The 27,525-nt window shown below is 42.6% G+C and overlaps 1 protein-coding gene across 3 annotated transcripts in view; it reads right to left on the bottom strand.

Moving 5' to 3' along the window:
* Nucleotides 1–27,525, bottom strand: part of EXOC6B (exocyst complex component 6B) — a 525,494-nt gene that overhangs the window by 119,457 nt on the left and 378,512 nt on the right. For all 3 annotated transcript variants that reach the window (XM_074195695.1, XM_074195705.1, XM_074195713.1), the window contains exon 20: nt 7,630–7,703. In XM_074195695.1, the coding sequence (XP_074051796.1) occupies nt 7,630–7,703 (74 nt within the window). The remainder of the gene's footprint in view (nt 1–7,629; nt 7,704–27,525) is intronic.

Raw genomic sequence — 27,525 nt, 5'->3', positions numbered from 1 at the left:
TGTAAATATCTTAAAGGGGCCAGAAAAGATCATGACTTGAAGGAGTCCTAATGAATTCATTTCTCATATAAACCATCAGCCCTAATCATGGGTATTTTACAAGCTGAGAATTTTATATATTTTTAAAACCTGAATATTTGTTCTGGCAAATATCCTTAGTAGGGAATAATAATTAGTAAATTTGGGAATTATTCTCAGCTAATTGTTAATTTGTTTACTTAACAAATTCTGCCTTAATCCCAGGCCATTACTGACCTTTAATGAAGAAAACTAGATAGGTATTTTACAAGTGTGTTTGCATTTCACCCAAGAGAGTCAAGCTCCGGCAAGATTTTTATTGGATGCACCTGCGGCTATGGCACAACACAACCTGAATATTTAACCTTTAGAACCGAAGCATAAACAGGAGAAAAATTCATAAATTTGCTGATTGTTCTTCCTGGCTGGATGCTACCCTCCAAGACCAGCACTTGATGGGATTAACATGTGATCAGTGGTCCCTTCAGCACCACACGGGGGGCATGCTGTGGAGCCTGAGGCACTGCTCAGGCCTCTGCCACTCTGCCTTGGGCACTACCTGGCTGGTGGGCACTCCAGGCAGATCTGTCAGCTACAGCCACAGAAAAGTCACATCATTTTAACATGCTGTCCTAACTCATAATCTCAGCCGTCTAGTAGCCCTGGCTTCAGATCTTTGAGAAGCATCCTATTCATCTAAAGCAAAGTGCCGTCTCTGCTAAGCTACTGACAGTTTTTAAGGAATCTGATTGGACCCTAACCAAGCTTTCTGATGAGCTGTATGGAAAATCAGTCTGGAGATTCAACGGACACCAACCCCAGTCCTACACCAACAATTTTTGAGCATCTGCTTTCTTCTGTCCTAGGCAAGGGAGATAAAAATAGAGAGGAGAGAGTTCTTGCCCTTGCCAAGGAAGACACCAAAGACTAAACGTGGGCAAGCTGGCTGGTAGGATGGCTGTGCCGGGCAGGTCCAACACTGCTGTCTTGGAAATAGACCTTAGAAGAATAGAGAAGGAACAACTCCTTTTTGTTTTGTTTCTTCTTCGGTCATTATTTGATGCTAGAGTTCAGTTTTTTGTTCTTTTTGTTTAAATGACCATTGTCACTGTGTGTGTTGTTCTTTTGATCATCTTCCTACACTCTGCTTCAGGTCATCTGAGTGTTTCCAGGTTTCTTGGTGGACATCATATTTATCACACAGATAGGTAAGCACCTGAGGTTGGATTTTTCAATCTGGTCTCTGGCTAAAGACAAGTATTCTATCCATTGAACCACCTAACTAGGATAAAGGGACCAGCTTTAGTCCACTGCATTCATGTACCCCAACTTGGCTAGCAATTCACCAATTACTAGGTGGCATCTATTAGAAGACGGGTGGTGGTAGTGGTGGTGTGCAGAGAATATCCAAATTGGTATCAATAGTGAGCCTTGGAGGTTTTTGAGGTGGGAGATGGCACGATCTAAATTCTATTTAAGAACATGTCATCTGCTAGTGATTGGAATGGTAGATTAGAATAAAAAGAGATTGGAGACAGAGACCAGATAAAGGATTACTGTAGAAAAGCAGATGAGGAGGAACAAGGGCTGGACCTAAGGGAAGAGTAGTGGAAATGAGAGAGGGGATTGATTTAAAGGGCATTTGAGAAGCAGACCCTACAGAATAGAAGAAAGGTCACAGAAATGGAATCCATGCATAAATGGTGGTTTATTCTGTGGTGGTGGGGGCATCACATGGGAAAGGGCAAGTCAAAGACCCCATTTAAAAAATTTACTAATTGCCTGGAGAAAGTAAGACCCTATGATAGATGCTAGGAATGGAATGGTCAAAATAGGGGTAAGCCCTAGGCTTCCTCCTAATCAACACTTCATAAGCCAGAAGGGGATTTAAGGCAAAGTCCTGCAGGAAGCTGAAGTGCTCAGTGGGAAAAGTACAAGTGAGCTCAGAAAAGAAACTTGAAGCTAACAGTGTGATTTCACCTGGTTTGATGAGGAATGGAAGTAGATGGGAGAAAGCAGAAACACCATCTGGCAGACACCAAGGAAGGAAGGTCAGAAGGCCACACTGGCTTCTGAGGGTGGATGATCAATTTGATCTGTGGCAGTCCCATAAGGTTCCCATTTTACAGGGTGGGGCTGTGCTATGTCCGTGGTCACAGAAAGGCAAATAGAGTCCAAGGCTGCTTCTTGGCCTTGCCTAATCACATTAAAAGAAATATGTGAGACCATTAAGAAACCCCAAAGCTTGTGTGGAGAATGAGTGAGGTGAGAGCACCTCCTCCAGGGTGCTGGAGAGCCCAGAGGACTAAGGCTCCGAGCACCCTGTCCAGGGTCCCTTCTGGCACTGGACATCAGTCGAGTCCATTCAGACAACAGATAATTCCATGGTTCCAATCTTACGTGAACTTGAGTGGTTCTATCAACTTTGCTTCCCTGTGAAGAAACTGCATCCTTTTCTGTGCAAAGAAAGCAGAGACCTCTGGATTGCACCTCACACAGAAAGAGATAATGCAAAGAAACCTACTGTTGCCCTTTTAATTCACAGAAGAGGATGTGGCTACAGATGCTGTTAGCCCTTCCTTTCATCCAGTCCCCTCCACCAAAGCAACATGGAAGACCTTGTGGTTGTCACTCTCAACTTCTCACCCTGAGGACAGGGGCCCCGAGGGGCTCAAAAGTCAAGCCAGGAGGGGCAAGTCACCAGGTCCTTTGTTCAAGGTCATGAAGTATAACAGCGCAGGGCCAATGAATTCCAGGTCTCATGACTCCCAGTTCCTCGCCATCTCCTAAGACCAGAGGACCCCACGGCAGGACCTTTTTGGCATCTGAGACCCACAAAAACCCCACTGTCTCACTACTCATTTAAGCATGGCCCATGTGAAAGTCAGCAGAAGCCTCCTCCGAACCCCAGCTTTGTTCATGGGCATTCCAAGACCCCTGAGCTCTTTTAAGGCAAAGGTTCAGATTGGCCTCCAACTGCGTCTTTTTACTGACCCATCAGGAACAGATTCTGAGAATTATGTGGGTCCCAAGAACACTCCCCAAATAATTACAGGTGCCAAAGCTCATTTTCTCCTTCCATTGGCTATTGCTCACAAAGCCTCAAGGTATGGAAAGCATCCTAGGGGTTAGCTAGCAGTTAGTTCAGTTCACAGCATCCCCTACCCAGGACAATCCTTTGCACAGGATTCACTTGGCTAGCTCAGACCTCAGGTGGTCGTCCTTCATCTATCCCCACCTCCACCATCTCAATGAGCTTTTACTGTGGGAATCAGAAAAGCCCCAACATAGAGATGGCCCCAGCAGTGTGAATGGGCAACCAGTTAGAGAGGAGAAAGACGCCCAGAGGATGAGGTCGCTTGGTGGAGGAGGAGGATTCAAAAGGGAAGCCATCACCAGTGACTATAAATCCTAGCTTGGAGAGGTACTATAGCTGGCAAGTTCAGCTTTTTACTGGAAGTGGTTTTTCCACTGAGGGTAAAATGAAATTAAATGATTATTAAATAAAAGTAAGATTTTTCCATATGAGCAAATTGGCAGTTAAGCAAGACAGAAGTGTTCCCAGCCTTAAATTTCCTCTTCTCCAGTGACCTTTACTAGATTGGGGTGGGGGGAGAAGGGGGGAAGGAGGGAAAGGTGGTTGGGGTTGGCTCTGTGGGTCTTTTGGCTTGGCCAGGGGTTGGATCTCAGCTCTAAACAGGAGCAGCTCCAGAGTCTAGCCATGACCTCTAATTCCAGTTTCTTTTCAAAGGTGGCAAAGAGGGTTAAAGATTGCTTCTCCCAAGTTACTGATTCAAGCTTCTTGTTTATAAGGCAGGTGTGTCTTTGCGATGGAAATGCACGGTGTTTACTTCAGGTTGTAGGTGCACAAATTGGGGAATAACTGGTCTAGAGGGAATGGCACCAGCTCACGCTATAAAAAGCCCTCGATATCTCGGGATGATTTTGCTGAACAAAAGCTGCTGCCCAAGAGCCCCATTCAGGAGATCTGATGCAATGTCCTTTTCTACTGGTTGTATAATCTGGTCCATTCAACTTTGCAAGAAAGTTAAGTCTATAGGAAGTAAACAACTATTGGGCACAAGGAAGAGAAAACAGACTCATCTCCCTGAAGAGGAAACCATTCTGAAGGGATGGCAATTCTTTCAAGGGCTCAGGGAAAACCGAGTCCTTCGCTCTCCAAGGACGAGGCTCCTTGTTCTGGTTCTGACCCAGCAGTGGGCTGGAGCTGTCCAGAATGCCTGGGGGGTGGGCTGGCATTCATAAGAAGTGTGAGATGAAGAAGAGGAGGAAGACAAGGGAGATGTATCCACACAAAGTTTAAAGGGGTCAGCCCAGGCTTTTTGGAAAGGGGATGGGAGAAACGCCATCCTCTAAAGTGACGACAAAAATTCCCTTTGCCAGTCATTCCCTAAGAAATTTTAAATATGGCTTCCTCCCCCATCCACAAGGTCTTTGTGCTTCTTCTCTCACTATGACCTTCTCACCCATTCTCAGAGGCCTGAGACCCATGTGTACCAGGAAGCCCTTGATAACTCCTCGGGCCTCACTAGTCCTTCCTGGCCCATTGACTGACTACGCTCAACAGTTTGGTCTCTGAACATGGCTTCTGATTAATTCCAGACTTCCCAGGTAGAAAGGAAGTGTTATAGACAGGGATCTGTTCTAGACAGTTTTAGGAAGAAAAGAAGTGGAGAGTAACTCCAAGATCCAGAGCTGAAAGGGATCTCAGAGGCCATTTCATCCAGTTACCTCATTTCTATAGATGAGGAAACTGAGGTCCAGAGAGGTGAACCACATCGTTACAATTTAAAGTCAAATACTGGCTTGGCAATTATTCAGTCCTAGAAGAATATAAATGATCATTATTGAATTAATAAAGTATTCCTATTTAATAAATTATTAGGATTTCAAGGGTGAAAGGAGTACTTTATGAGTAGCCCTCCAGGCTAGATCTCTTAAAGATATGACATTAGTAAATGCATGAACTAGAGAACCACATGGTATAGCCTTGTGTGAGAGTGTGTGTGTGTGTGTCTAAAGTCTTGCTTTACCCCTACAACAATCAACCTAAGCTGTATGTAAAGATGAAGACATGGATACCAAAGATGGATACCTATCAAATTCATGTTGCAAATGTTTAATTAATATTCAAAAAGACCCTGGCAAAAATATTTTAAAATTCTGAAGTCCTATTCATAGAAAGAGACTTGTGTGGCTGGGAAAAGAGCTGGTCCACTAATCTCAAGAAGGTAGAAACTGAAAAGGGAAGGGAGAGATGAGTGTGGAGAGGACAGATTCTTCATGTCCTATTCGCTGCCTTCCCAGATGATTAAGTTTATGAATGAGGCTTTGGTGCCTCTCTAGTGGCTTCTAATGGGTACACCTCTGCACCTATGATTGACCTAGCAGTGGGATTGGAATCACACCATTTTAAGTTAGGATACCTAACTGAAACTTAGACAAATATCTCCCTGATCTTTATCAGGGCTATTCTCTGTTTAATGTTCTGGAGTTCAGAAGATATAGACACCTGTAAGGCACCTATGTGCAAAATCAGTGTGGTTTTGAAAAGTCATAGAATGACTTGGGATGGCCAGACATTTCTAGCCCAGGGAGTGGTGGGAGATTTCCCTCCCTCCCTCCCTCTGATAGCTCCTATTTGTCTGGGACCTGCTGATCTTGAGGGATGCTCTGAAGGGTCATTCCCCAATCCCTCCCTCCTGCTTCCACTGACCCTGTGTTCTCCCTGTGACAGCAGATGAGGAAAGACAAGCTCTGTGCCATTTTCACTGAGATGTAATTTATTTCAAATAAAAAGGTCAAAATTCAAGTGGACCATCATTCAGCGGACAACATTATCTAAAATTTTGTTTTCTCCGCCCCAAAAGCCACAACCAAAAGGAAAAGTAGAAAGAGAAGGAATAAATACAACAGAGAATGGGGATTTAAGTGGGTCTCAAGGCTCACTGAGAAGATCGGTCCTTGAGACCAGACATAGCTCAGGTCCTCATCAGCTTACTTCCAGGCTCATCATTTCATTCACACCCACTACTTTCCACTGGGACCACTAACCAATTCAGAGTGATCACACTTCCTCCCAGGAGCATGGCCAAGGACAGAAGCATTTCTGGTGATCTGACATTTCTGAGAATGTACATTTTCCTCTTATTTAAAAAATCTCAAGTTTCCTTAGGGGTTTAGGTGATAAAACAGAGGGGAAAAAAACAAAACAAAATGGCACTCCATTTCAGCAAAGCCCAAGAAACAATTTCTGCCTGCCATTCTTATAACTATCATGAGGTTAACAACCTGAAAGCTCTGCAGGACCACCGAAGCCCAGAGGTGGGAAGCCCTGTAGTGTGGGAAGAGATTCTCAGACGCATTTGGGACCATGCCGAAAACAGACCCTACGTGTACGAGAAGCCACAGTACCCTCAAACAAATATGAAGTTGACACATGTCTCTGTGACATGGCTTAAATTCTCAGCCCTCAGTGGGTTTCTGTTTTCTGCCTCCCTTCCATGAGGATTTGGGGGGCAGCTCAGGCTATCCATTATGGGTTAAAAGCTATTCTGGCATGAATCACATCCTGGTGGTAAGGAGATCATCGATACAAGGGGTTCTACAGCTTTAAGAAATACTCTGGGCATCTCAAAGTTTTCAGAATGCAAACTATGTCAGCCTTGAAAACAAGAGGCACTGCATCATCGTGGCAGGAGAAACAAAGCCAGCCCCCTTTTTTTAACAGACAAAAAAATGATTGTTTTAATAAGGAGAGAAGCATCAGTCATTGACTCTTACTTCATTCACACTTCCCTCCAACCCCATCCATCTTCAGCGCTAAGAGATGACAGAACCCAGTTCATTCCTCCCTCCCACTCAGCTCCCCAGCTGCCCACCCCAAAGACATTCAGGCCTCTTGACCTGCCCATTTCATCCAGAAGGAGTGGTTCCTCGAAACTGCCCTTTTCCCTAGATTGGGCTGCTGAGGCTCTGCGATGCCTGGGTACCTTCCTGCATCCAGCCCCTAGAAGGGGGATCTCCAGGCCCAGGAAGGATGGGATGGGGTGGGGGGAACGCTGCCTAACCCTCTCCTCCCTAAAGGGTCACTGTCACTCAAGGCTGGGAGGCCTCCCGAGCCCTGGGAGGCCACAGCACCAGCCCAGAATGCAAATCCTGTTGCCCTCCAGAAGCGTCTCTCCCAGCATTATCTGCCCACAAAAGTTCTGGAGGCTGGCCGTCTCTGCATCACTGCCTTCACTGTGAGCAACACCTGCTCAGGGTCAGCTCGCGGGCTGGCGGCCTTATCTTTCCTCTGCGCCTGCAGAAGCTAACTTGGGCACAATGGAGCCCGGCGCTTGGGGGTCACCGGAGTCCCTCTCCTCTCTGGGTCTCTCCCTCCCCCTCTCTGCCTCCCCCACCATCAGAGCCAAGGACTCCAGATAGCTAAAAGAAAAGGGCGGCCTCAAACACAGGAAAAAAACCTTAGGTCTCCAATGTGAATCGCCAACACCGATCCCCCCTTCCCCTCCCCTTTTCCTTAAGACCTGATGGTCTTCAGTCACACATCTTAAAAGAAAAACAAAAAACAAAAACACAAAGACTTACTTGTCTCAAGTCGATGAAGGCCAACTGCAGCGTGTCCTCCTGGAACCCAGGCACCGGGCCGGATCTGGCAAACTCTGTGGGAAAGAAAAGAGGATGAAAAGCGCCTTTAACTAACCATGGACAGGGAGATTGGCAGACGGATGACGGGGAAGACAAGAGAGGCCGGGGAGGAGGAGGCCTGAGCTTCTAAGGAGCCATGTCTCTCGCCCTTCAATGTCTTTGTTCGCCCTTCAAAATTCGTGTCATCAAAACACCATTAATTCCAACGTCCTGACAGCAAGGAAACTGTACTAATTCGACCTGAGAGTTATTCCCATGAGCCGCGCTGGGCTTCAGAGTATTTGTTTTGTGAATGGACAAACAACTTGCAAAGAAGAAGGGAGGGGGAGAAGAAAAAGAAGTTTTTCCTCTCAACACAATCAAATCTTCAGCTGTGAAACTCTTTTCAGTTCCGAAAGCTATTTATATTTTAGGTCGCTCAAGGAATTTTCTAATTTCACGCCTGTCACTTCATTCCACAAGCATTTATCAAAAAATATTCCCTACCATATCATTAATTATGCCCTCCCTGATTATTTGTATCTCACGGGCGTGTTATTGCCAGCATGTTCGTGCATGCACACACACACACACACGTAGCAACAACTGTCCCAATTCTACCCTCAATTTTTCAGCACTAGACCAGTTGGAGACATGAAATGGCCTAATGGAATCTGTTTCACCCCAAAAGCAAAGCAAACATTTGTGAACTTTGAGCTCCAATTTCCACATCAGAGCCCCACCCCCACCCTCAACCTCCCGCCAAAGTCTCTCTCCTCTTCCTGCCCCTCCAGATTTGTTTCAGCTCAAAGAGCCCATGTAGCGACGAGTTGCCATTTACAGAGGCGCCTTGGGTCCCGGCTCACTTTATGGCTCTGGCTTCGAAGTCATTAACAGAAGACAACTACACGGGGCTGTGGGGACATATACAAGTCTCGGGGAAGAATGTCAAGTTTTATTGCCCAAGTCCTGTTACACAGGAAATCAAAAGGTCTTGTTGGGCCCACAAATAGAAGCAAACACAAGAGGCAAGATGGCAGCTCAATCTTCATTACCCGATGGGAAGCAGAGACCTCAAAGGCATTTATCACTGATTCAATATTTAAGTCTTGAGAAAAAATTTAGAATACCTCAATGCAAGATATGAGAGGAGAAGTTTTATACTCAACTAAAACTCTTCACTGGAATTTCAGAATCATTTTGTAGGGATTTACTATTATGAGTTTTCTTTGAAATTAAATTGACAAGATCCAAACAAATACTTACATATATATTGGTGGCTGGATATACTCATATGGCCAAGTGAGCAAGCAGTTATTAAAGCCAATGACAACAATATCTACTGTATACAATTAAAAATACTTTTGATCTGGGGATTTCTTATATATACAGGGTCTTCATAAAGACCATATACATTTTTATACTTCAATAATTTGTTTCAGGTAGAGTACCAAATATTTGTAAATGACATTTAAAAGTAAAAATGTAAGTTAGACAGCTGTATACAACATTCTTATTCCAGGTAAACCACCCTCAGGAAGGCATCATTCAAATACAGCATCTTATAACACTAACTCACAGTTGAATTCTACGATCCCTCCAAATTGTTCACATTTGAAAATGACAGTCTTTACAAAGACCTTTTCCATTCAGAGAGAACAGGTACATGTAACTCAATGGGTTCATGAGCTACTCAAGGTGAATACTCTCTCCAAAGGTGATTTCTCACCCCATATTTCTTTGGTCTATATATATCTTCCATAAGGGTTTGCCCAATGTATTGGCTGCTTTCCTCTTGATCTCTGAACATTGCATAGGACCCTTAAGTAGCACAAGACTCTTCACCAATATATTATTAATCTTTTTAATTGCTAAGTGGACAATGCTAAGTGGTCAATCCTCTTGATATAGGATTCTCCCATGTTGTCATGTCCCACTTTTATGTTGCTGCTTCTCAATTACTTGGGATAAGACTACCAGTGTTGCTAGGATTTAATTCTTTCAGTAACATATCATCAGATTGACAATAATTTTAAGTTCAGGCAAGTAGCTGAGTTTTCTACATTGTCTAAAACTGTGTAGTTCGTTTGCAGCATATTCAACTTATCTTTTCCTTCCATGAAGTCCCTATGATAACAAAAGTAGAAAGATCGGAGGACATGTTATTTTTTTTTGTGTGGTTTGCTATACCCAAAGCATTTATCATTTAATTATCAACATATTGGGATGGGTAAACCCATCTATGGTGAGCTAAGAGTTCTTGGAAAGCAAATAGATTCTGTTAATGAGACTGCTCAAATCCTTGTCAGAAGGAATACACAGAAAATCTCAAAGAGCTTGAAGATGAAGTCGTTTGTGAAGATGACTTCCCTGTGCTCAGGCTCTATGCTCCCATTCTGATTTTCTCCTGTTTATCAAGGTATCACTGAAAAGCAATCACAATGGAGATGTGTCTAGAGAGTAGATTCCCAGAACTTGGAGGGGGAAGTTCAAAGGGGATCCAGACTGACTTGCCTGAAGTAGACTCATCTCTACAGCATTCCCTGCCCATCCCCTCTAACAATCGGCCATCTAGCCTTCTTGCAAAAGGATTACTAAGCCTTGAGGAGCTCATTCTACTTTGGAACAGCTATAATTGCAAAGAAGAATTTTCCCCTAACTTCATTAAGCAGCAGTCTGTCTCCCTACCACTTTGACCCCTTCCTTCTAGTTATCTCATTGAGGGCCTAGCAGAATGAGTCAAACCTATCTTCTTTAGGACAGCTTTTAGTATTTTCCAGACTCAATACTGCCAAATATTTCAAGGGAGGCACACTTGGCTTCTGGTCCCTCTTCTCTGGGAGCATTCTATCTTATCACTCTCATTTTCTTTTTTTTTTTTTTAGGTTTTTTTGTTAGGCAAATGGGGTTAAGTGGCTTGCCCAAGGCCACACAGCTAGGTCATTATTAAGTGTCTTGTGCCAGATTTGAACCCAGGTACTCCTGACTCCAAGGCCAGTGCTCTGTCCACTGCACCACCTAGCTGCCCCTTCACTCTCATTTTCTAGAAGAGGAGCCCAGGCCATATAAGGGGGGATCCAAGCAGGGAAGAGAACAGTGAAACTCTAGATCTTCATCTGGTCAGGTCCTTCTCTGAGGGCATCTGAAGATCATCTGAGCTCACAATTCACACCCTCATTCCTTGGGAGGTGCTCCCAACTTTTCTGACTCTCTCTTTCCTTCCCTCTTCTCCATTTTCAGCTTCTTTTTTATTTCAATTTCTCTAAGATGAGTAGTTCAGCTGATTGTTCTTTTATCTCCTTATATAGAGCCTAGCATAATGCTTAGGCCATTCATTTATTTATTCAACTAAAAAATTGATTAAATCTCTATTGTTTGGCACTATGCTAGAGGCTGGAGAGACAAAAGAAATATACAACAAAGATTTCTCTCTCAAACCTTGTGTTTACAGATCAGTCATCAAGCAACTACAGTGGCTATTGTGTTAAAGTTTGGGAGGTCAAAGTCTGTGGCTGAAGGGCTTGGGCTGGAGAGCATGAAGCAGTCAGATGAGGACTGGGTTAGGAGCAAGGCTACCCATTAAGAGAGTCAGCTCTCAGTGAAGCTCAGTGGATTGAACAGAGAAGAGGGTCAAAGGGAAGCTGAGATGATCCAGAAAGGGAAGGAAAGGGGAGGCAGGCTTGACACTGGCAAAAGGACTGGGCTTGGAGTCAGAAGACTTTAGAGTATGGACTATCCCCTACCTCTTATAGTACCCCAGCACTGGGTCACTTATCAATGATACAAAACTTGATGAATTCTTTTTGGGTTACTGGCCCAGCTCATCTCTTCAGACTGGGAGCTACATGAGGGGACTCTGTCTTCTGGGTTCAGGAGCAGATAACTACTAAGTGCTGCCTGCTTGAGATGAAATCACAACATTGCAGAATCTCAGGGCTAGAATCTGGTCCAGCTTCAACTTGATGCAGGAAGAATTCCTCCAATCAGTGTTCATTCCCATGACAAGAGCAGCTGTTTTCTGCCATTTAAAGACAAGTCTAATTCTTAGGAAGTGTGTCCAAGGTTCAGTCAGTGGCTTCACCTTCTCAAACACAAGCTCATCTTCTGGTGGTGCTTCATTGAGGTCTCAGCAATGACAATGCTAAGTGGTCATGTTGACCAAGAAGACCCACGGCTCCTACCCAAGGGGCAGATGAGAAAAGGTCCCCAGTCACAGTTCCACCAGTAAGGCTTCCAATGCAGATCTTCCTAACTTCATCTTGGACGAGTATCTCTCACAGAGCACTATTAGTGAAGGAAATGAGCACATCCTTTGTCCAAGATGTCACCTCATTATGCCCACGGTTTTGGGCTCAGCTAGAGTCTTTTAGAGACTGGCTGGAGTCTGGTGTGATCAACTCATGTTCATTTTGGGTGACTAATGAGTTCCCTCCCAGTGAAGACAGAAAGTATTTCTTCTCCAACAGTAGGACTGGGTTGCACATGTTTAGACCAGAACTGTTTCTGGTTGGTGAGATGGCACCTGGTGGTGGTGGGAGCTCCTGTTGTTGGGCTGGGTGGGAGAATTAGGAAGAGGACCAGACAATCTGAAGCAATGAAAGGGTAAGCCACCAGAAAAAGCATGAGATAAACCAAGTTGGCTCACAGGGCTTGAATTGAAGTAAAGGCAATGAGAACCCAGGGACAAGTTCCATCAAACCAGTGTCTGACAAGCAGTGTCAGCATCCAACCTGTCTGGAAAAGAATTCCAGGCTCACATCAGACTGTTGTCGGATTCTCTAGAGAGTCACCCTGCCAGCAATGACAAGTCTAAGTAGCAGGAACCACAGTCTCTGGTTTAAATGTCACTGGACAAGGGGAGACCTTGAAGGGGCTGGCAAGCAAAATGAGCCACCCTCATTTGTATGGTTCATATGTAATTCCACTAGGAGCGCTGGGGTATTTCCAAAAGCAAACTTACCGAGACTTTGGGGGATGACAAATCAGGAAATGAGATTGTTCTTTTAGAAAAACAAGCTCTTCTCCTTCAACTTTAATCCCCTGAATCAGGCTTCAGTTGATTTTCTTAAAATACACAAAATCCTGTGATGACCTCAGCCATCAGTTCCCTGACTAGACTTTTTCCACTCCTCAGCTAGGAGCAAGACAGAGAAAGCCACCTACAGTCTGTCCCTGGAGCAGACAACAACAAAGAGAGGGAATCAGAGTGTGGCCGGCTGCAGAAAACCCTCAGCCAGGCCTTGTGGTTGGGCCAAAAGAGTAATGGCTTTGCAAGGCATACCCCCAAGGCCACCCAGGGCTGGGGAGAGGGAGCCTGTCCTCTTTTCCAAATTATATCTCCAATGAAAGGAGTGAGAAACAGGAACTTAGGTCTGTTACAGTACTCACAGCTAAGAAAGGAGACATGAGGAATTGCAACCCAAATCGGGAGAGGGCAAGAGGAATGGACTTGTGGCTGACAAATTCAGAGCTCTACATCTGACAAATGCTCTCTCTGACCAATGCAGAACAGTTGTCCTGGGGCAAAAGACAAAAGGCAAGGTCCACAGAGAAACAGAAGGGGGAAGAGTTCATTTTATCCCAATCTTGCCAATAAGGACACGAGCACAGCCAAACATTCCTATGAGCCAGATAATTGAGCTCTCCTCCAGGCCGACAGCTCTCACCAATGCTCTGAAACTAGGTGCTCCTGGTTTCCAGGGATGCTGGGCAGGAGACTGGGATGGTGGGGGGTGGGTCATCCCTGTTCCTGCAGGAGCGATTCTAAGTGCACATTCTCCTGACGGTGAGTGATGGGTGTCATCTTCATATAGAAAGAATGCAATTCATCACTGTATAGGATTATTGTACATTATTATTATCCCATTTTTCTAATCTTTGTGATGGTGCTCAGATAGAAATGATCCTGGGACAAGTCATTATTATCTTGTAATTGTTCTTTTACATTTAACATTCTATGGACACAGAGAGATAAAATAACTTGCTAAAGAATCAGAATAAAAGCACCAATACAGAAGCTCATCCTCTGTAGGCTCAAGTGGCGCCCAGAACACGGGAATGAGATGTACTGGATGCCACCCCCACATGATTGTGATCTCTACTGGTAGCTGTCCGTATTTTGAGACCTTTTCATCTCATGGAGCAGGATGAGATTAAGGGTTTGGTATGACAGCTTCTATGTTCTTAAATTGTTCTAGATCAGTGCAACATTTGGTGATTGTGGGCAACAAATATGGTCTTGGCTGATGCCCTGGGTCCAGTACAGTTTATCACTGACCTCTCAAGGATCTTTGGAGGTTGATAAATGGAGAAGGAACATTTGCCTTTTTTTCAAATATGACCACTGAAAATTAGTGAATTAGTAATATATAATTGAATGAATGAAAACACATTTACTTAGCCCCCAAATGTGGCAGACACCTGGGAAGCAAAGGAGATACAAATCCAAGAGAGAGAGAGAGACAGTCCTGGTTCTCAGAAAATTTTGGTCTGAGTAAAAGGAGATGGCACAGTACAGGGGCTGGGGATGGAGCTGAGGGGCTGAAGCAGCCATGCTAGTGAGGATATGGGTATTCCCAGAAAAAGGAGCCTAGGAGAGAGGGTAGATGGGGAGCAGGTGAGGGCCAAGTGTGAGGATGGTTTGGGAGTCAGGGTTAAGCTAGAGAATAACTGTGGTCAACTGGCCCAGCAAAGTCATCATCTGAGTCATTGGATCGTGTAACGTGAGGCACTTTGTGGACACTAGGTTTTTGCAGTTTGCAATATGTTGCCATTTCTACCATTTCTCCACCCAGTCTTTACTGGTAAATGAATCCAGACTCCTCAAGCATAGGCTAGCTCTTATTTCTGGTGGTGATGACCATGTCCCAAGCTGCCATCAGAAACTCCTCCTTTTCTATAAACAAATCCTCATGACTCAGTCATCTGTTGGAAATCACATCATCCACATTTTTGCCCTGATTGTCATTGTTGTCATCATCATCAACACAATTATTCTATGAAGTATAAATGATCACCGGGAGAGAAAGGCAAATGAGATAAATCTGGCTAGATGAATCACTAATGGAACTGACATCAGTCCTCCCCACTGGGAAGTCCTGTAGGGTTCTTTCCAAGAAGGTAAACTGAGTTGAGGTCTAGCAGGATGAGCTGGCTTGTCCCAGGGTGACAGAAGGGCAGTTCATCAAGGGGCCTTCCTTCAACGGTTTTTCCACACTGATAGGTCTTAGGATGCCTAGAAGTCATCAGCACAGCCCACAAGCTACGGAGGATCCAAGTTGGGCTGATCTGGAGGAACATGACACACACGACACCAAAAACACAACTTTTCCTTTTCTTCATCGTCTCTGTAGAGTAGAAAATGGAGTGCAGGGTGGGAAGCTCAGTGGCAGCTCATCTTCCACTCCCAGAGTGACTGGGGCACTGTGCTCTTTTTGCAACTTTGTACATCATTCTGAAAAAACTTTGTTGACTGAAAACATTTTCTTAAGACACTTCAACAAGCTGGCAACAAATTTCTGCAGCTCAAGTAGTCCAAAGTCTCCATTATGAGAGGAAGACTAAAATAAAAGGCTGTCCATTCACCTGGCTGGAGGGAGGGGGAAGAGACTCCAAAATGTGGTGGGGATGAGGCAAGACCAAATACATTTTTATTTCATTTCACCCACATCTCCCAAATCCTAGGTCTCTTCTTTTCCCTTTCAGAGAACCAGTCCCAATAATCTAGGAAAGCAGAAATACAAAAATTCAACTATTTCAATAAGACTAAGCAAAGTATTGAAAAAGCATGATGGTATAGGCCATGCATACCATCTTCCATCTCTGTAAAGAGGATGGGGGGGGTGCTTTCTCCTCTCTTTTCTTTGGAGCCAACTTTGGTTGCTGCAGTGTCCCAGGATTTTGTTTTCATAGCTTCATTGTTCTTCCTCTGATTTTTTCCTACTTGCACTCACCCCAATTTGTAACTGTCCGTGTGCCTTCTCGGGCCTAACCATGGTCATCATTTCTTAGATCTTAGGAAGATTCATTCCATTGTCTTCTGCCCTTCCTCAAACAAGGAGCTTCTACTTTTTTCCCAGTCATTGCTATCACAGACAGTATTGATAAAAAAAAAAAAAAGACTGGATGTCCACCAGTGGGATCTTGGATCAAAGGTGATGAGCAGATCAGCTGTGCTGATGGTGCATTGGTGTGTCGGTCTTTTCAGAGCCCCCAGCCCCACCCCAACACAGACCACTCCTAACTGTTGCCATAATGGCCAGTTTTCTGGCTATGAAGTGAAAGCCCCAAATTCTCCAAGAATCTCCCATATAAGGAATGTCCTTTCACAGGTTTGATTAGACTGCAGTTCTTCAGGTGGTTGGTCAACCATCTCCTTTGACTCCTTCTGGACTGGGGAGTGGCTCTGAGAGGGACAGATGGTTGGATGTCAGTGTGCAGGAAACCTTTTCAAAGGGAGCATGATGACCTCCCTGGGCTCCCTTTACAGTTGGACTTTCTGTGCCATTCCTCTGCTGCCAGGCCCTCAACCAGGGCTTCTGACTCAGTTCAATCTTCTTTCTGTTTAGCCTTTTCGGTTCTTCACACAATTTCCCAAGGCTTTCTAGCCCCCTAGTACACTATGGTCCTCTTTGTCCCTCGAGGATTCAAAACCACCCCCCTCTCTCCCTCACACAGAAAACTCCACCCCCATCTCCACACCGTTGGCATGGCGGCTCTCCAAGTCAAGTTCTACAAATAGCGATTGGCCAGAAACCCTGAGGGTCTACCCCTCCCAGATTGATAATTTTTTTTCTGAGTAGGTAAAAAAGGCCATTCTTTTCTCTCATTTCTTACCTAGCCTTAACTTATAAAGGCCAAGGTCTTCCACTGCATCCAGGTCCATCTCTAGTTAGCCTGACCTATGTCTTGCCATTGGACCCACATGGCTCCAGGGGAGAGAGTGAGGTTGGTGACTCTGTACAGCCCTGTCTCACTTCAATTCACTTGCATGTCAAGCACCTTCCACAAACAACAATCATAAGCCTCCTCACCTTGACCTCACAGAATCCCTCTCTTCCTGTAAGGTTCTGCTTGTTTTGCCCCCCTTCATCCAAATAAGGAGCTTCTACTTTTTTTTCAGTGTTTTCTTTCACAGACAGTGTTGATAAAAACAAAGACTGGATGCCCACCAGTGGGATCTTGGATCAAAGGTGATGAGTTGATCAGCTATGCTGATGGTGCTTCGGTGTGTCTGTCTTTCCAAAGTCCCACCTTCTACAAGAAGACTTTGCTGATATCTTCATGGGTTCGTGCCCCCTCCCCCTTAAATTAACTCACAATTCATTACTTCGTATTTATTCTCATTTTTTTCTGTGTTTATGTATGTCCTTGTTTTCTCTCCCTCCTAAAACCTTTCTCTCACAAGCTCCTGAAGAATAGGGAACCACTCTGCATCCCCAGACCTCAATCCAATTGTTGGCACTAATCAATGTTCACTGATTGATTGGCCATACCACTTCCCTCTTTGCTTCAGAATGTCATGGTGATGAGATTTACAAAGCATTGTCTCCTAATTACTGGCAGTCAGCCACATCAGGATGCCCATTTCTCAGAGGATAGGATTGAGATGAGGGGTAGTCTCTGTCTACTGTCACAGAGCCAGAATCAACACCTGCGTCTACTGATTCCCCGTTCAGGGTCCATGGGCTGGGGAGGACGATGTGCTCACTGCGAGAGAGTCAGATTAGGAAGAAAAGCCATGGGGCAGAAGGTGAAAATCTGCTGAGCACTTGTTTACACGTGAAGATCATGTCAGGTCACATGCCATCTTCATGGGACTGAGATAAATAAGAGGCGGCAATGGTGCATTAGCTGAATGGTTTCCTGGCATCAAGCTCCCTGGAGCAGCAAGGGAGGGCCAGGGGCACCAGACAACCAAACACGGCTCCAGGGAGCACCCAGGCTCCTTGCATCACTTCACAGGGGCTCCTCTAGCCAATTAAGGAGCAGAACTGATGGGGCCCCAGAGATCGCAGGCAAAGCTCTCTTGGTCAGAGGAAGAATGGCCACAGCAGAGGAAGAGAAGACAAATATGGAAGCACAAGGGAAAGAGGTATCAATCAAGAACCTGAAGCACAAGGTCATGCCTTCCTCTCTAGCTAGGGGGTGACTCTGGGGTAAATGATGTCCAAGTCCCCTGGCCAGCTTATCTAGCCCAGGGATAACAGAGACAAAGCAGGGCAGCCAACTGTAAACTCATCACGCACTCCTACTAGTTATTTCATATCACATCATCCTCTTCCACCCCACCCTGCCATCTTAGCCTTGGATCATTAACACCATCCACTGCTCCTAAAAAGATGGGGGGGAATTAGTATATTTTTCATATAAGATTTATGGATTGTGAATTTCACAGCCTTGTCTTTACCTCTGTGTAAAATCACAGGGCGCTGAGATTTGGACTTTTTAAACAAAGATAAATGGTTTTTTTAAAAAAATTTTTAAGAAGGGATCTAGACTGGAGAAGATCTGGCAGAAGAAAATGGCAAATCACTCCAATATCTCAGACAAGAAAACGGAAAATAGGGTCATGAAGAGTTGAATACGACTGAATGATGACAACCACTACCACCTCCACTCAGACATAAATTAGGAAGCATCAAGAAACTGAAGGGTCTAAGGAGTAGGATTCTAGCTGAAAGAAGTTTCAGAAGGCATTACTCCTTTTTTAGAGAAGAATGGTCACATAGGTATCACAGAGTCCCAAATCTCAGACTAAAAAGGATGCATTCAGCCTCTCCTCAAAGCCCTCAGATTCACAACATCTTCAGGTCATTTCACCCTGGGCTAGCTGTAAGTGTGAGGAAGCTTTGCCCCACATGCAGTCAAAATCTGCTTTAATGTTCATTTAATGCTCGATGTATGGAACCTAAGGTCTTCTGCCTGGTAGCTAGACTCCCTCTAGCCTCCACCACAGAGCAGTATTTGACCTCCTTTCAACCAGGCCACCTGTCAGGTCTCTTACCTCTAGCTAGAAGAGGAAAACCACCACTCCACTGAGCACCAGACTCTTCTTTTCCAGGAGAAAGGAGAAAGGTCATTCCATCATTCCTCAGTCTTGGGGGAAAGGGAATAACATCATGCTTTTACTTTGCCTGGACTGTCCTAAAGGCTTGAGGACTGCACCCCAGGCTAAGACTACAAGATGAAATCAAAGTCTAACTTCTTTCCTCAGAGATTAACAAACTCTCCCCCCCTTCATATTTTCCCCATCCCAGTGATTCTGACCCCCAGGAGGCATCATTCCAACCCCATTTCCGTTCCCCACTGCCCAATTTCTAGTTCTCATTCCCCTTAACTCGCCCTTTCTAATGTGTTCTCAAGAAGGTCTGCTTTATGGTCAACAACTGTGCTTTCCTCTTTAGTTTTTTCCTTTCCTGCTCCCTCCCTCTTCTGACTCTCCCTGGAAGCAGACCTCCCCGGCCTCCTTTCCATCCCTGGTACACTTCCAATCACCATTTCTCCAGTTCACTGGTGGACAGAGGGCACCTGAACTCCTCCATGCTCTCCCCTGCCTCTACCTTCACTGTTCTCTGAGATTCTCCAGTCAGTCAATATCCTGGCAGCTATGGTCTAGAGACCCCCAGGCAACTCCCCTTTTGTCTTCAAGGATGACAGTGCCTGGCTCTTCAGCCTTCTCACCTCCCCAACCCTTTCCAATACCATGAAGCTCACAGTTGCCCACCTCCCTCATTTTCTGTAGCTGGTTCCTCCACCCCACCTCAGGCATATAGCCCCGCAGTGATGGGCAGACTCTGGATCTTCTGTCATTCACAAATGCACCACTTCCCCCTTCATGAACAACGCAATTCCCTTCTCTGGCTATAATCTCTAGTCATTCCATCTTTCCCAAGTCCTGCAGTTTGCTCCCACTGGGACTGTGAGAAAAGCTCTTCCAAACCTTTTCATTTTTCCTCACATGCCACCCCCATCAACCTTTTCAGCTGAGAGGCCAAGGTCACATTTTACTGGAAAAAAAAATAAGGCCATTCACAGAGCCAGATTAGGCGACAAACATTTATGAAGGGCCTTCGATCACCAGGCGTGGACACAAACAACCAACAGAGGACAGCTCCCTACCCTTAATGATCTCACAATCTCATTGGTTATAGTTGAAAACCAATTATTATCGAATATAAAAAAGGAAGCTCTGTCTCCAGTCCTTAGCTCCTCCTTCACTTCTATCTCCCAAGAAAAGGGGCCCTGGTCCTTGCCAAGGCTGACCCTTCTACGAGCCTCATGGCCCCTCATACCTAGGCCAAGGCTGACCCTTCTATGAGCCTCATGGCCCATCATACCCAGGCTTCTCCAGAGGACTACCCCTGGAGAATGACTAACAGTTCACTTACTTTCTATCTCCCTGTCTTTTGGTTGCTTTCATATAAACATACCAGTGTCTCCCCCGACTGTCACTTGGCCCAGTGAACACTAGTGCAGTCTCTCTGCTCTCTTTTGTGGTTACGCTGCTTGAGGTTATCTTCCTTTCTCACTTCTGGCCTCAGTCCTGAACCCAAAATGCTTTTTCCTAAAAACTAGCTAACTAACAAGCTCTGAATTAACAAATCCTTTTCTGAGTCCTCATCCTCCTTGATAACCCTGCAGCCACTGACACTGCTCTCGACACTCTTTTTATCTCTAGGTTCTCTTCACTTTTATTTGTATGAACCTTGTAGACATTTATTGTTTACCATGAACCAGAGGCTCAACATTTTTTGAAAAACCAAAAGTCCTACCCTTGAGGGAGCTTAGTGGAGACACCAAAGAAGAGACATGGGAAGGATTCTCCACCTCATTTTGCAGAGGTGAGTGACTTTGGGTATGGAAAACTACATATATAATGTCAAACTTTCCCCAAAAGAATAGGTAGTTTTACTAAATTGATTTTTTTCCCTTCTTTATTGCTTTATAAGGGACAATTCTGGGAGGGAGGATGGAGAATAAATTTGGAAATGTAGATAAAATAAAATAAAATAAATCAACAAAATGTCATTAAAACTTTTTATTAAAAAATAGAAAAACAGGATTAAGTCATGTTAGGAAATCAGGGAGGGGGAGAAGGCTAAATACTATTTGGAGGTGCTTTAAGAGAAGTCCCATATCTAGAATAATGATAATTCAACTGTACTACCAGGATAAGATAATGTCCAAAGCACTGTATTCACTTTGGGGAGTCACATTTTAGTGAAGATATACCTAAGGCAAAAGTCTTCCAGGGGTCTGTAATTAAGAGAGGCCAATTTTCAAGGTCACACCATACTTCAATCAGTTGAAGAAGCTGAAGGTATTTAGGATATGGAAGAAGAGACTGAATCTTCAACACCCTATTTAGGGTTTTCTTGCCATTTCCTTCTCCAGTTTTTTTTGCAGCTGCAGAAACTGAGGCATTCAGGATGAATTGAGTTGCCCATGGTCACACAGTTAGGATATGTCCGAGGTCATATTTAAAATCAGGGAAGAAGAGTCTTCCTGAATTGAGGTCCAGCACTTTATCCACTGTACCAACTAGTTGCTTATATTATAACTTTACCTTTTTTTTGCATATTAAATCTCAACTCACTAAATCTGGACAAATGTCCTAGACTATCGATATCTTTTAGAATTATGACTTTGTAAATAAATATTTTGGTTCTTCTGCATAGCTTTACGTCATTTTAAAATTTGATATGATTGCATTTATACCTTCATCCAAATTACTGGTAAAAATGTGAAATAGTACAAGTCAAAGCAACCTCCACTAATAAACTTCTAAGATAACTAAAGTATGTATTAATAACTATTCTCTGGGTGGTCATTTAACAAACTCCAAATCCACCTACCAATGTTATTTAAGCCACAAGAACATTTGTAAAGTGTTTCTATACTACAGCTATAATATAGTAGCTATAATATAGTAACTCTATCTAAAGGCAACAAGGCATTGAAATTATATTTATTTAAATATTTCCCAATTACATGTAAAATATAATCATTTAAGAAATTTTTGAGTTTCAAATTCTCTCCTTTCCTTCTGTCTCTCTCTCCTCCTTGAAGAAATAAGCACTTTGATTTTTATTATGTGTATGATGAGGCCATGCCAAACATATTTCTATATTATCCTTGTTGCAAAAGGAACAGTAAAAATAAAGAAAGTAAAAAAAAAACTATGCTTCAATCTGCAATAAGAATTCATCAGTTCTCTCTCTGGTGCATTTTTGGTCATGAGTCCTCTGAAATTGCCTTGGATCATTGTATTGATCACAGCAGCTAAATCTTTCACATAATATCGGGGTGCTGTGTACAATGTTCTCCTGGGTTCTGCTTCCTTCCATTCACATCAGTTCCAGTCAACCTTTCTGGATTTCTTGAAACCATCCTCATCTTTTCTTACAGCACCACAGTGCTCCATCACAATCATATCCTGCAACTTGTTCACCCATTTCCCATTGATAGGCATCCTTCTCTCAGTTTCCAATTCTCTCCCACCACAAAAAGAACTGCTACAAATATTTTTGTACAAGTGGGTCCTTTTCCCTTTTTTGTGACCAAGGAGGGATATTACTAGATCAAAGGTATGCACAGTTTTACAGCTCTCTGGGCGTGGTCTCAGATGGTTCCAGAAGGGTTGTGTTAGTTTACAATTCCACCAATAAGCATTGGTGACCCAGTTTTTCCACACACCTCCCACATTTCCCTTTTCTGTCATGCTAGCCAACATGATGGCTATGGTGGGTGCCGGAGTTGTTTTAATTTACACCTCTCCAGTCAGTAATAATTTAGAAGGCCGAAGGAGAGAAGGTTCCAAGGAACAGCAGTTGAACATGGGTCAGTTGATCCTCAGAGATAGACTGGACTCATTCCAAAGGGATGGGCCATGATCTCTGTGTTCTCAGTTGATCAAAAGGAAGTTCAGTTCAGATGCCCAAATCTAGAATAGTGGAAATAGTGCTGTGGGGCATCCAGTGTGGCAACATGAACAATCCCAGCAAAGTCAGTGGGGAGCCCCAGGGAAAGTTCTCTTTTCTTTGTGAAGAACAGGGCCAGCCTGGAATGGGTTTGCCCTGAGAAAGGGGCCTGCATTTTGGAAAATATTGTGGTTCTGGTGCTGTCTGGTGAGCCAACGATCCCTTATTGTTGCAGCTCTGAGCATCACATCTCAAAGATGGGAGGATCCAGTATAGACCATGTTTACAATTAGCCCATTGAGAGACAGGTTAGGATGTGCCAGGTGATCAACTATCATCACATAGCAGAAGTTAGTGCTTGCCTGCTACTTTTGATGTGCCTACCTGATAAGGGAGAACTCAAAACCATTTAAGGCCCAGAGACTCCCACAGGACTCAGACCATCAGCCCTGGAGGGAACAATTCGGGGAAAGGAAAGTGGGAAGGAGGCCTTGCATAGCATGACACTACCTACAATCAACATAATCAACTCACACCTCCATCACTTGGCTGGTTGATTGGTGGGAGCTTATTCATTGCAAAGGACTAGAAGTAGAATGAGATTATTTTTTGTGTGACTTGAGAGTTTTGATTTCTTCTTCTGAAAACTATATGTTCATATCCTTTGACTATTTGTTGACTGGGGAATGATTTGCGTTTTTATAAATTTGGTTCAGATCCTTATATACTTGAGCAAACATACTCTGAAGTCCACTGTCCCTCCAGAGTTTCCCTTTTCTTCTAATTTGGACTCCATTAGGTTTTTTTAAAATTTTTTTGGTGCGCCAAAGTTCTTTAATTTCATGTAATCTAAATTGTTCATCCATTTTGACCTTATTTTGGCCTATAATGTGAGATGTTAGCCTATGCCTAGTTTCTGTCAAAATGCTTTCTAGTTTTCTCAGCAATTTTTGTCAAATAGTTGAGTTCTTACCCCCAAAGACTAGATCTTTTTTTTTTTGGTTTGTATGCCTAATGTAGTCCACTGAGCCACACTCTATCTCATAGTCTGTACTACAACATTTTGATGATTAGCACTTTGAAATATAGTTTGAAATCTAGAATTGCTAGGTTACCTTCCCTTAACATTTTAAAATCGATTTCCTTGATATTCTTGACCTATGATTTTTCTAAATCAATTTTGAAACTATGTTTTCCAGCTCTGCAAAAAAATTCTTTGGGGGCAGCTAAGTGCCACAGTGGATAGAACACTGGCCCTGGAGTCAGGAGGACCTGAGTTCAAATCTGAACCCAGACAATAATTGCCTAACTGCATGACCTTGTACAAGTCACTTAACCCCACTGCCTTTCCTAAAAAGAATTCTTTGGTAGTTTGCTATGGGCTAAATATGTAAATTAACTCAGGTAGAATGGTCATTTTTATTATATTGGTACAGCCTACTGATGAAAAATTGATTTCTCCAATTGTTTAGATCTATCTTAATTTGTGTAAAAAATGTTTTGTAAATATGTCCGTATAATTTCTGGGTTTATTGTGGTTTATTATATAAAGAGTATTTCTCTATCTCTTCCTGCTGGGTTTTATTGGCAGTATATGTAAATATAACAATAAATCCTCAAAAATCATTTATTTTGCAACAATGCTGAAGTTCTTGATTGTTTTAGCTAGTTTTGTAGTTGATTCTCTACCATCTTCCAAAGAGTAAGAGTTTTGCTTCTTTATTGCCTATTTTTTTTATGCCTTTGGTTTCACTTTCTTGCCTTACTGCTGTAGCTGGCATTTCTAGTACAATATTGAATAATAATACTGATAATGGACATTCTTGGGTGGACCCAAGATCGTACTGGGAAGGACCAAGTTCATTTCCATTACAGATAACCTCGCTCTTGGTTTTACATAGATGACTTATTGTATTAAGACTCTATTGATTCCTATGTTTTCTAATGTTTTCAATAGGAATGAGGATTGTATTTTTTCAAAGGCTCTTTTTTTAAAAAAAGATTTTTCAAGACAATGGGGTTAGGTGGCTTGCCCAAGGAACCCAGGTACTCCTTACCCCAAGGCCCGTGCACTATTCACTGCGCCACCTAGCCACCCCCAAAGACTCTTTTAAAAGATCTACTGAATTACTAAACAGAAGAATAATAACACCAGTATCACTCAATTAAAAAGTTTAGGCCTGTACTATGTGCCAAGTATTGGAGATATAAAAATAAAAACAACAATCCCTACCTTCAAGGACTTTTTACATTGTTTTACATGTTGTTCCCTAAATGTTTGGTAGAATTCACTTAAAAATCCATCTGGCTCAGGGTTTTTTCTTAGGGAGTTCATTGATGATTTATTCAATTTCTTTTTTTTAAGAAACGGTTATTTAAGAATTTACTCTTCCATTAATCAGCTAGCGCTGTCAGTTTTACTGGCTTATGATTGGAAAAGATAACTCCTAATAATTGCTTTAAATGCATTCATTTTATTTTGCCTTTTTTTTTTTTAGGTTTTTTGCAAGGCAATGGGGTTCAGTGGCTTGCCCAAGGCTATACAGTTAGGTAATTATTAAGAGTCTGAGGCCAGATTTGAACTCAGGTACTCCTGACTCGAGGGTCGGTGCTGTATCCACTGTGCCAACTAGTTGCCCCAATGGCATTCATTTTCAATGGTGGTACAGTCAGTCTTTTAATTTTTTTGATACTAGTAATTTGGTTTTTCTTCTCTTTTAGATAATCAAATTAACCAATTATTTATCTGTTTTGTTATTTTCCCCATAAAATTTCTAGTTTTATTTATTAGTTCAATTTTTTTACTTCCAATTTTCTCTTTCCTCTAATTTTCAGGATTTCCATTTGGTTTTTAATTAAGATTGTTTAATTTATTTTTTCAAGTTATTTTTTTAGTTGCATGCTCAATTCACTGATGTACTCTCTCTCTCTTATTTTATTGATGCTTAGAGTTAGAGATTCTCTCCAAGTGATGCTTTGGTTGCATCCCACAAATTTTAGGAAATTCTCCTATTGTAATCATTTTCTTTAATGACATTATTGATTGTTTTTGATTTTTTGACCCATACATTCTTTTTGTTTTGTTTTTTAGGTTTTTACAAGGCAAATGGGGTTAAGTGGCTTGCCCAAGGCCACACAGCTAGGTAATTACTAAGTGTCTGAGAACCGATTTGAACTCAGGTACTCCTGACTCCAAGGCCAGTGCTCTATCCACTACGCCACCTAGCTGCACCCCCATACATTCTTTAAGATTATTTAGTTTCCAACTAAATATGAATTGATGTTTCTATAGCCCTTTATTAAGTTTAATTTTTGCTTTTCTGCATTTGGCAGTGAGGTTTTTTTTTTTAATGCCCTAATATAAGGCCAATTGTGTGAAAGGGCCATGTGCAGTTGAGAAAAAGGTATAATCCTTTCTATTCCCCTTCAGCTTTATTCAGAAGTTTATCATATCTGACTTCTAAGGTTCTATTTATATCCTCAATTTCTTTCTTATTTAATTTATAGTTACATCTAGTTTTGAGAGGTGAAAGTTGAGGTGTCTCAATAGTATAGTTTTATTGTCTATTTTCTCTTGTAATATAGCTAACTTTTCCTTTAGAATTTGGATACTATGTCATTTAGTGCATATATGTTTAAAATTTTAGCAAAATGCAGTTTCCTGTTTCTTCCTTTAAGTCTATTTTTGCTTTTGCTTTGTCTAAGAACATGATGACTATCCTTGCCTTTTATTAAATTTCTCTTTTGTTAAATTCCAAAAACTAAACTATAATAGATTTTGCAGCAATCTCTTATTTTAATTCTGTGTGTGTCTCTGTTCCAAATGTATATCTTATAAAGAAGATATTGTTGGATTCTTGTTTGTAAGTTATTCTACTATCCATTTTCATTTTATTCACATTCACAGTTATGATTACTAACTGTGCATTCTCCTCTACCTAATTTTATCCCATTTATCCTTTTCTTTATTCTGACCCTCCTTTAAAGTCTGCCTTCTTTTATCTGTCCCCTCTTTTATCACCCTCTCCTTTTTCTTCTCTATTTCACTATTGTATTAGATTTCTGTATGTGTATGAGGTTCAAGTTTTACATACCTCCTCCACTTCCCTCCTCCATTTTAAAAGCTCTTCTTTGCATATCTCTTTTATGCAAGATAATTTCACCATTTTACCTCTCCTTTCCCCTTTCTCATACCTCTTTCTCGCCTATCATTTTTTCTGCATCCTTCTAACATAACTGAGTCACTCCCACAAACTCTTTCTCTGCAGTTTGCTACTAACTGCTGTAATATAGTTCTTAGAAAACACATGCATCATTTTCTTATATTGAAAAGTAAAGTTTAATCTTACTGAATTCTTTGATTTCTCTTTCATGTTTACCTTTTTATGCTTATTGAGTTGTATTTGAAAATTAAATTTTCTATTCAGCTCTGTCTTTTCATCAAGAATCCTTGAAAGTCATTATTTTATGAAATATCAATTATATTGAAGGATTATACTCAGTTTTGCTAGGTAGGTGATTTTTCATTGTAATTCCAGTTTTTTTTTTGTTACCCCCTGGGATATCCTATTCTAAGCCTTTCTCACTTTTAATGTGGCAGTTGCTAAATCTTGTGTAATTTTGATGCTACAGTATTTGGATGGTTTCTTTCTGAATACCTGACATATTTTTTTGACCTGAGAGCTCTGGAATTTGACCATAATATCCCCAGCAGTTTTCATTTGGGGATCTCCATCAAGTGGTAATCAGTGGAGTTTTTCTATTTGGCCAATTCTCCTTTTATTTTTTTTTAAAGTTTTTTTTTTTTTGTAAGGCAAAAGGGGTTAAGTGGCTTGCCCAAGGTCACACAGCTAGTCTGAGGCTGGATTTGAACTCAGGTACTCCTGACTCCAGGGCCAGTGCTTTATCCACTGTGCCACCTAGCCGTCCCCCAATT

The sequence above is a fragment of the Macrotis lagotis genome, chromosome 1 (genome assembly GCF_037893015.1).
Source record: "Macrotis lagotis isolate mMagLag1 chromosome 1, bilby.v1.9.chrom.fasta, whole genome shotgun sequence".
NCBI lineage: Eukaryota > Metazoa > Chordata > Mammalia > Peramelemorphia > Peramelidae > Macrotis > Macrotis lagotis.
Note: the sequence above shows the minus strand (reverse complement) of the source record. Positions and strands in the feature narration are given on the sequence as shown.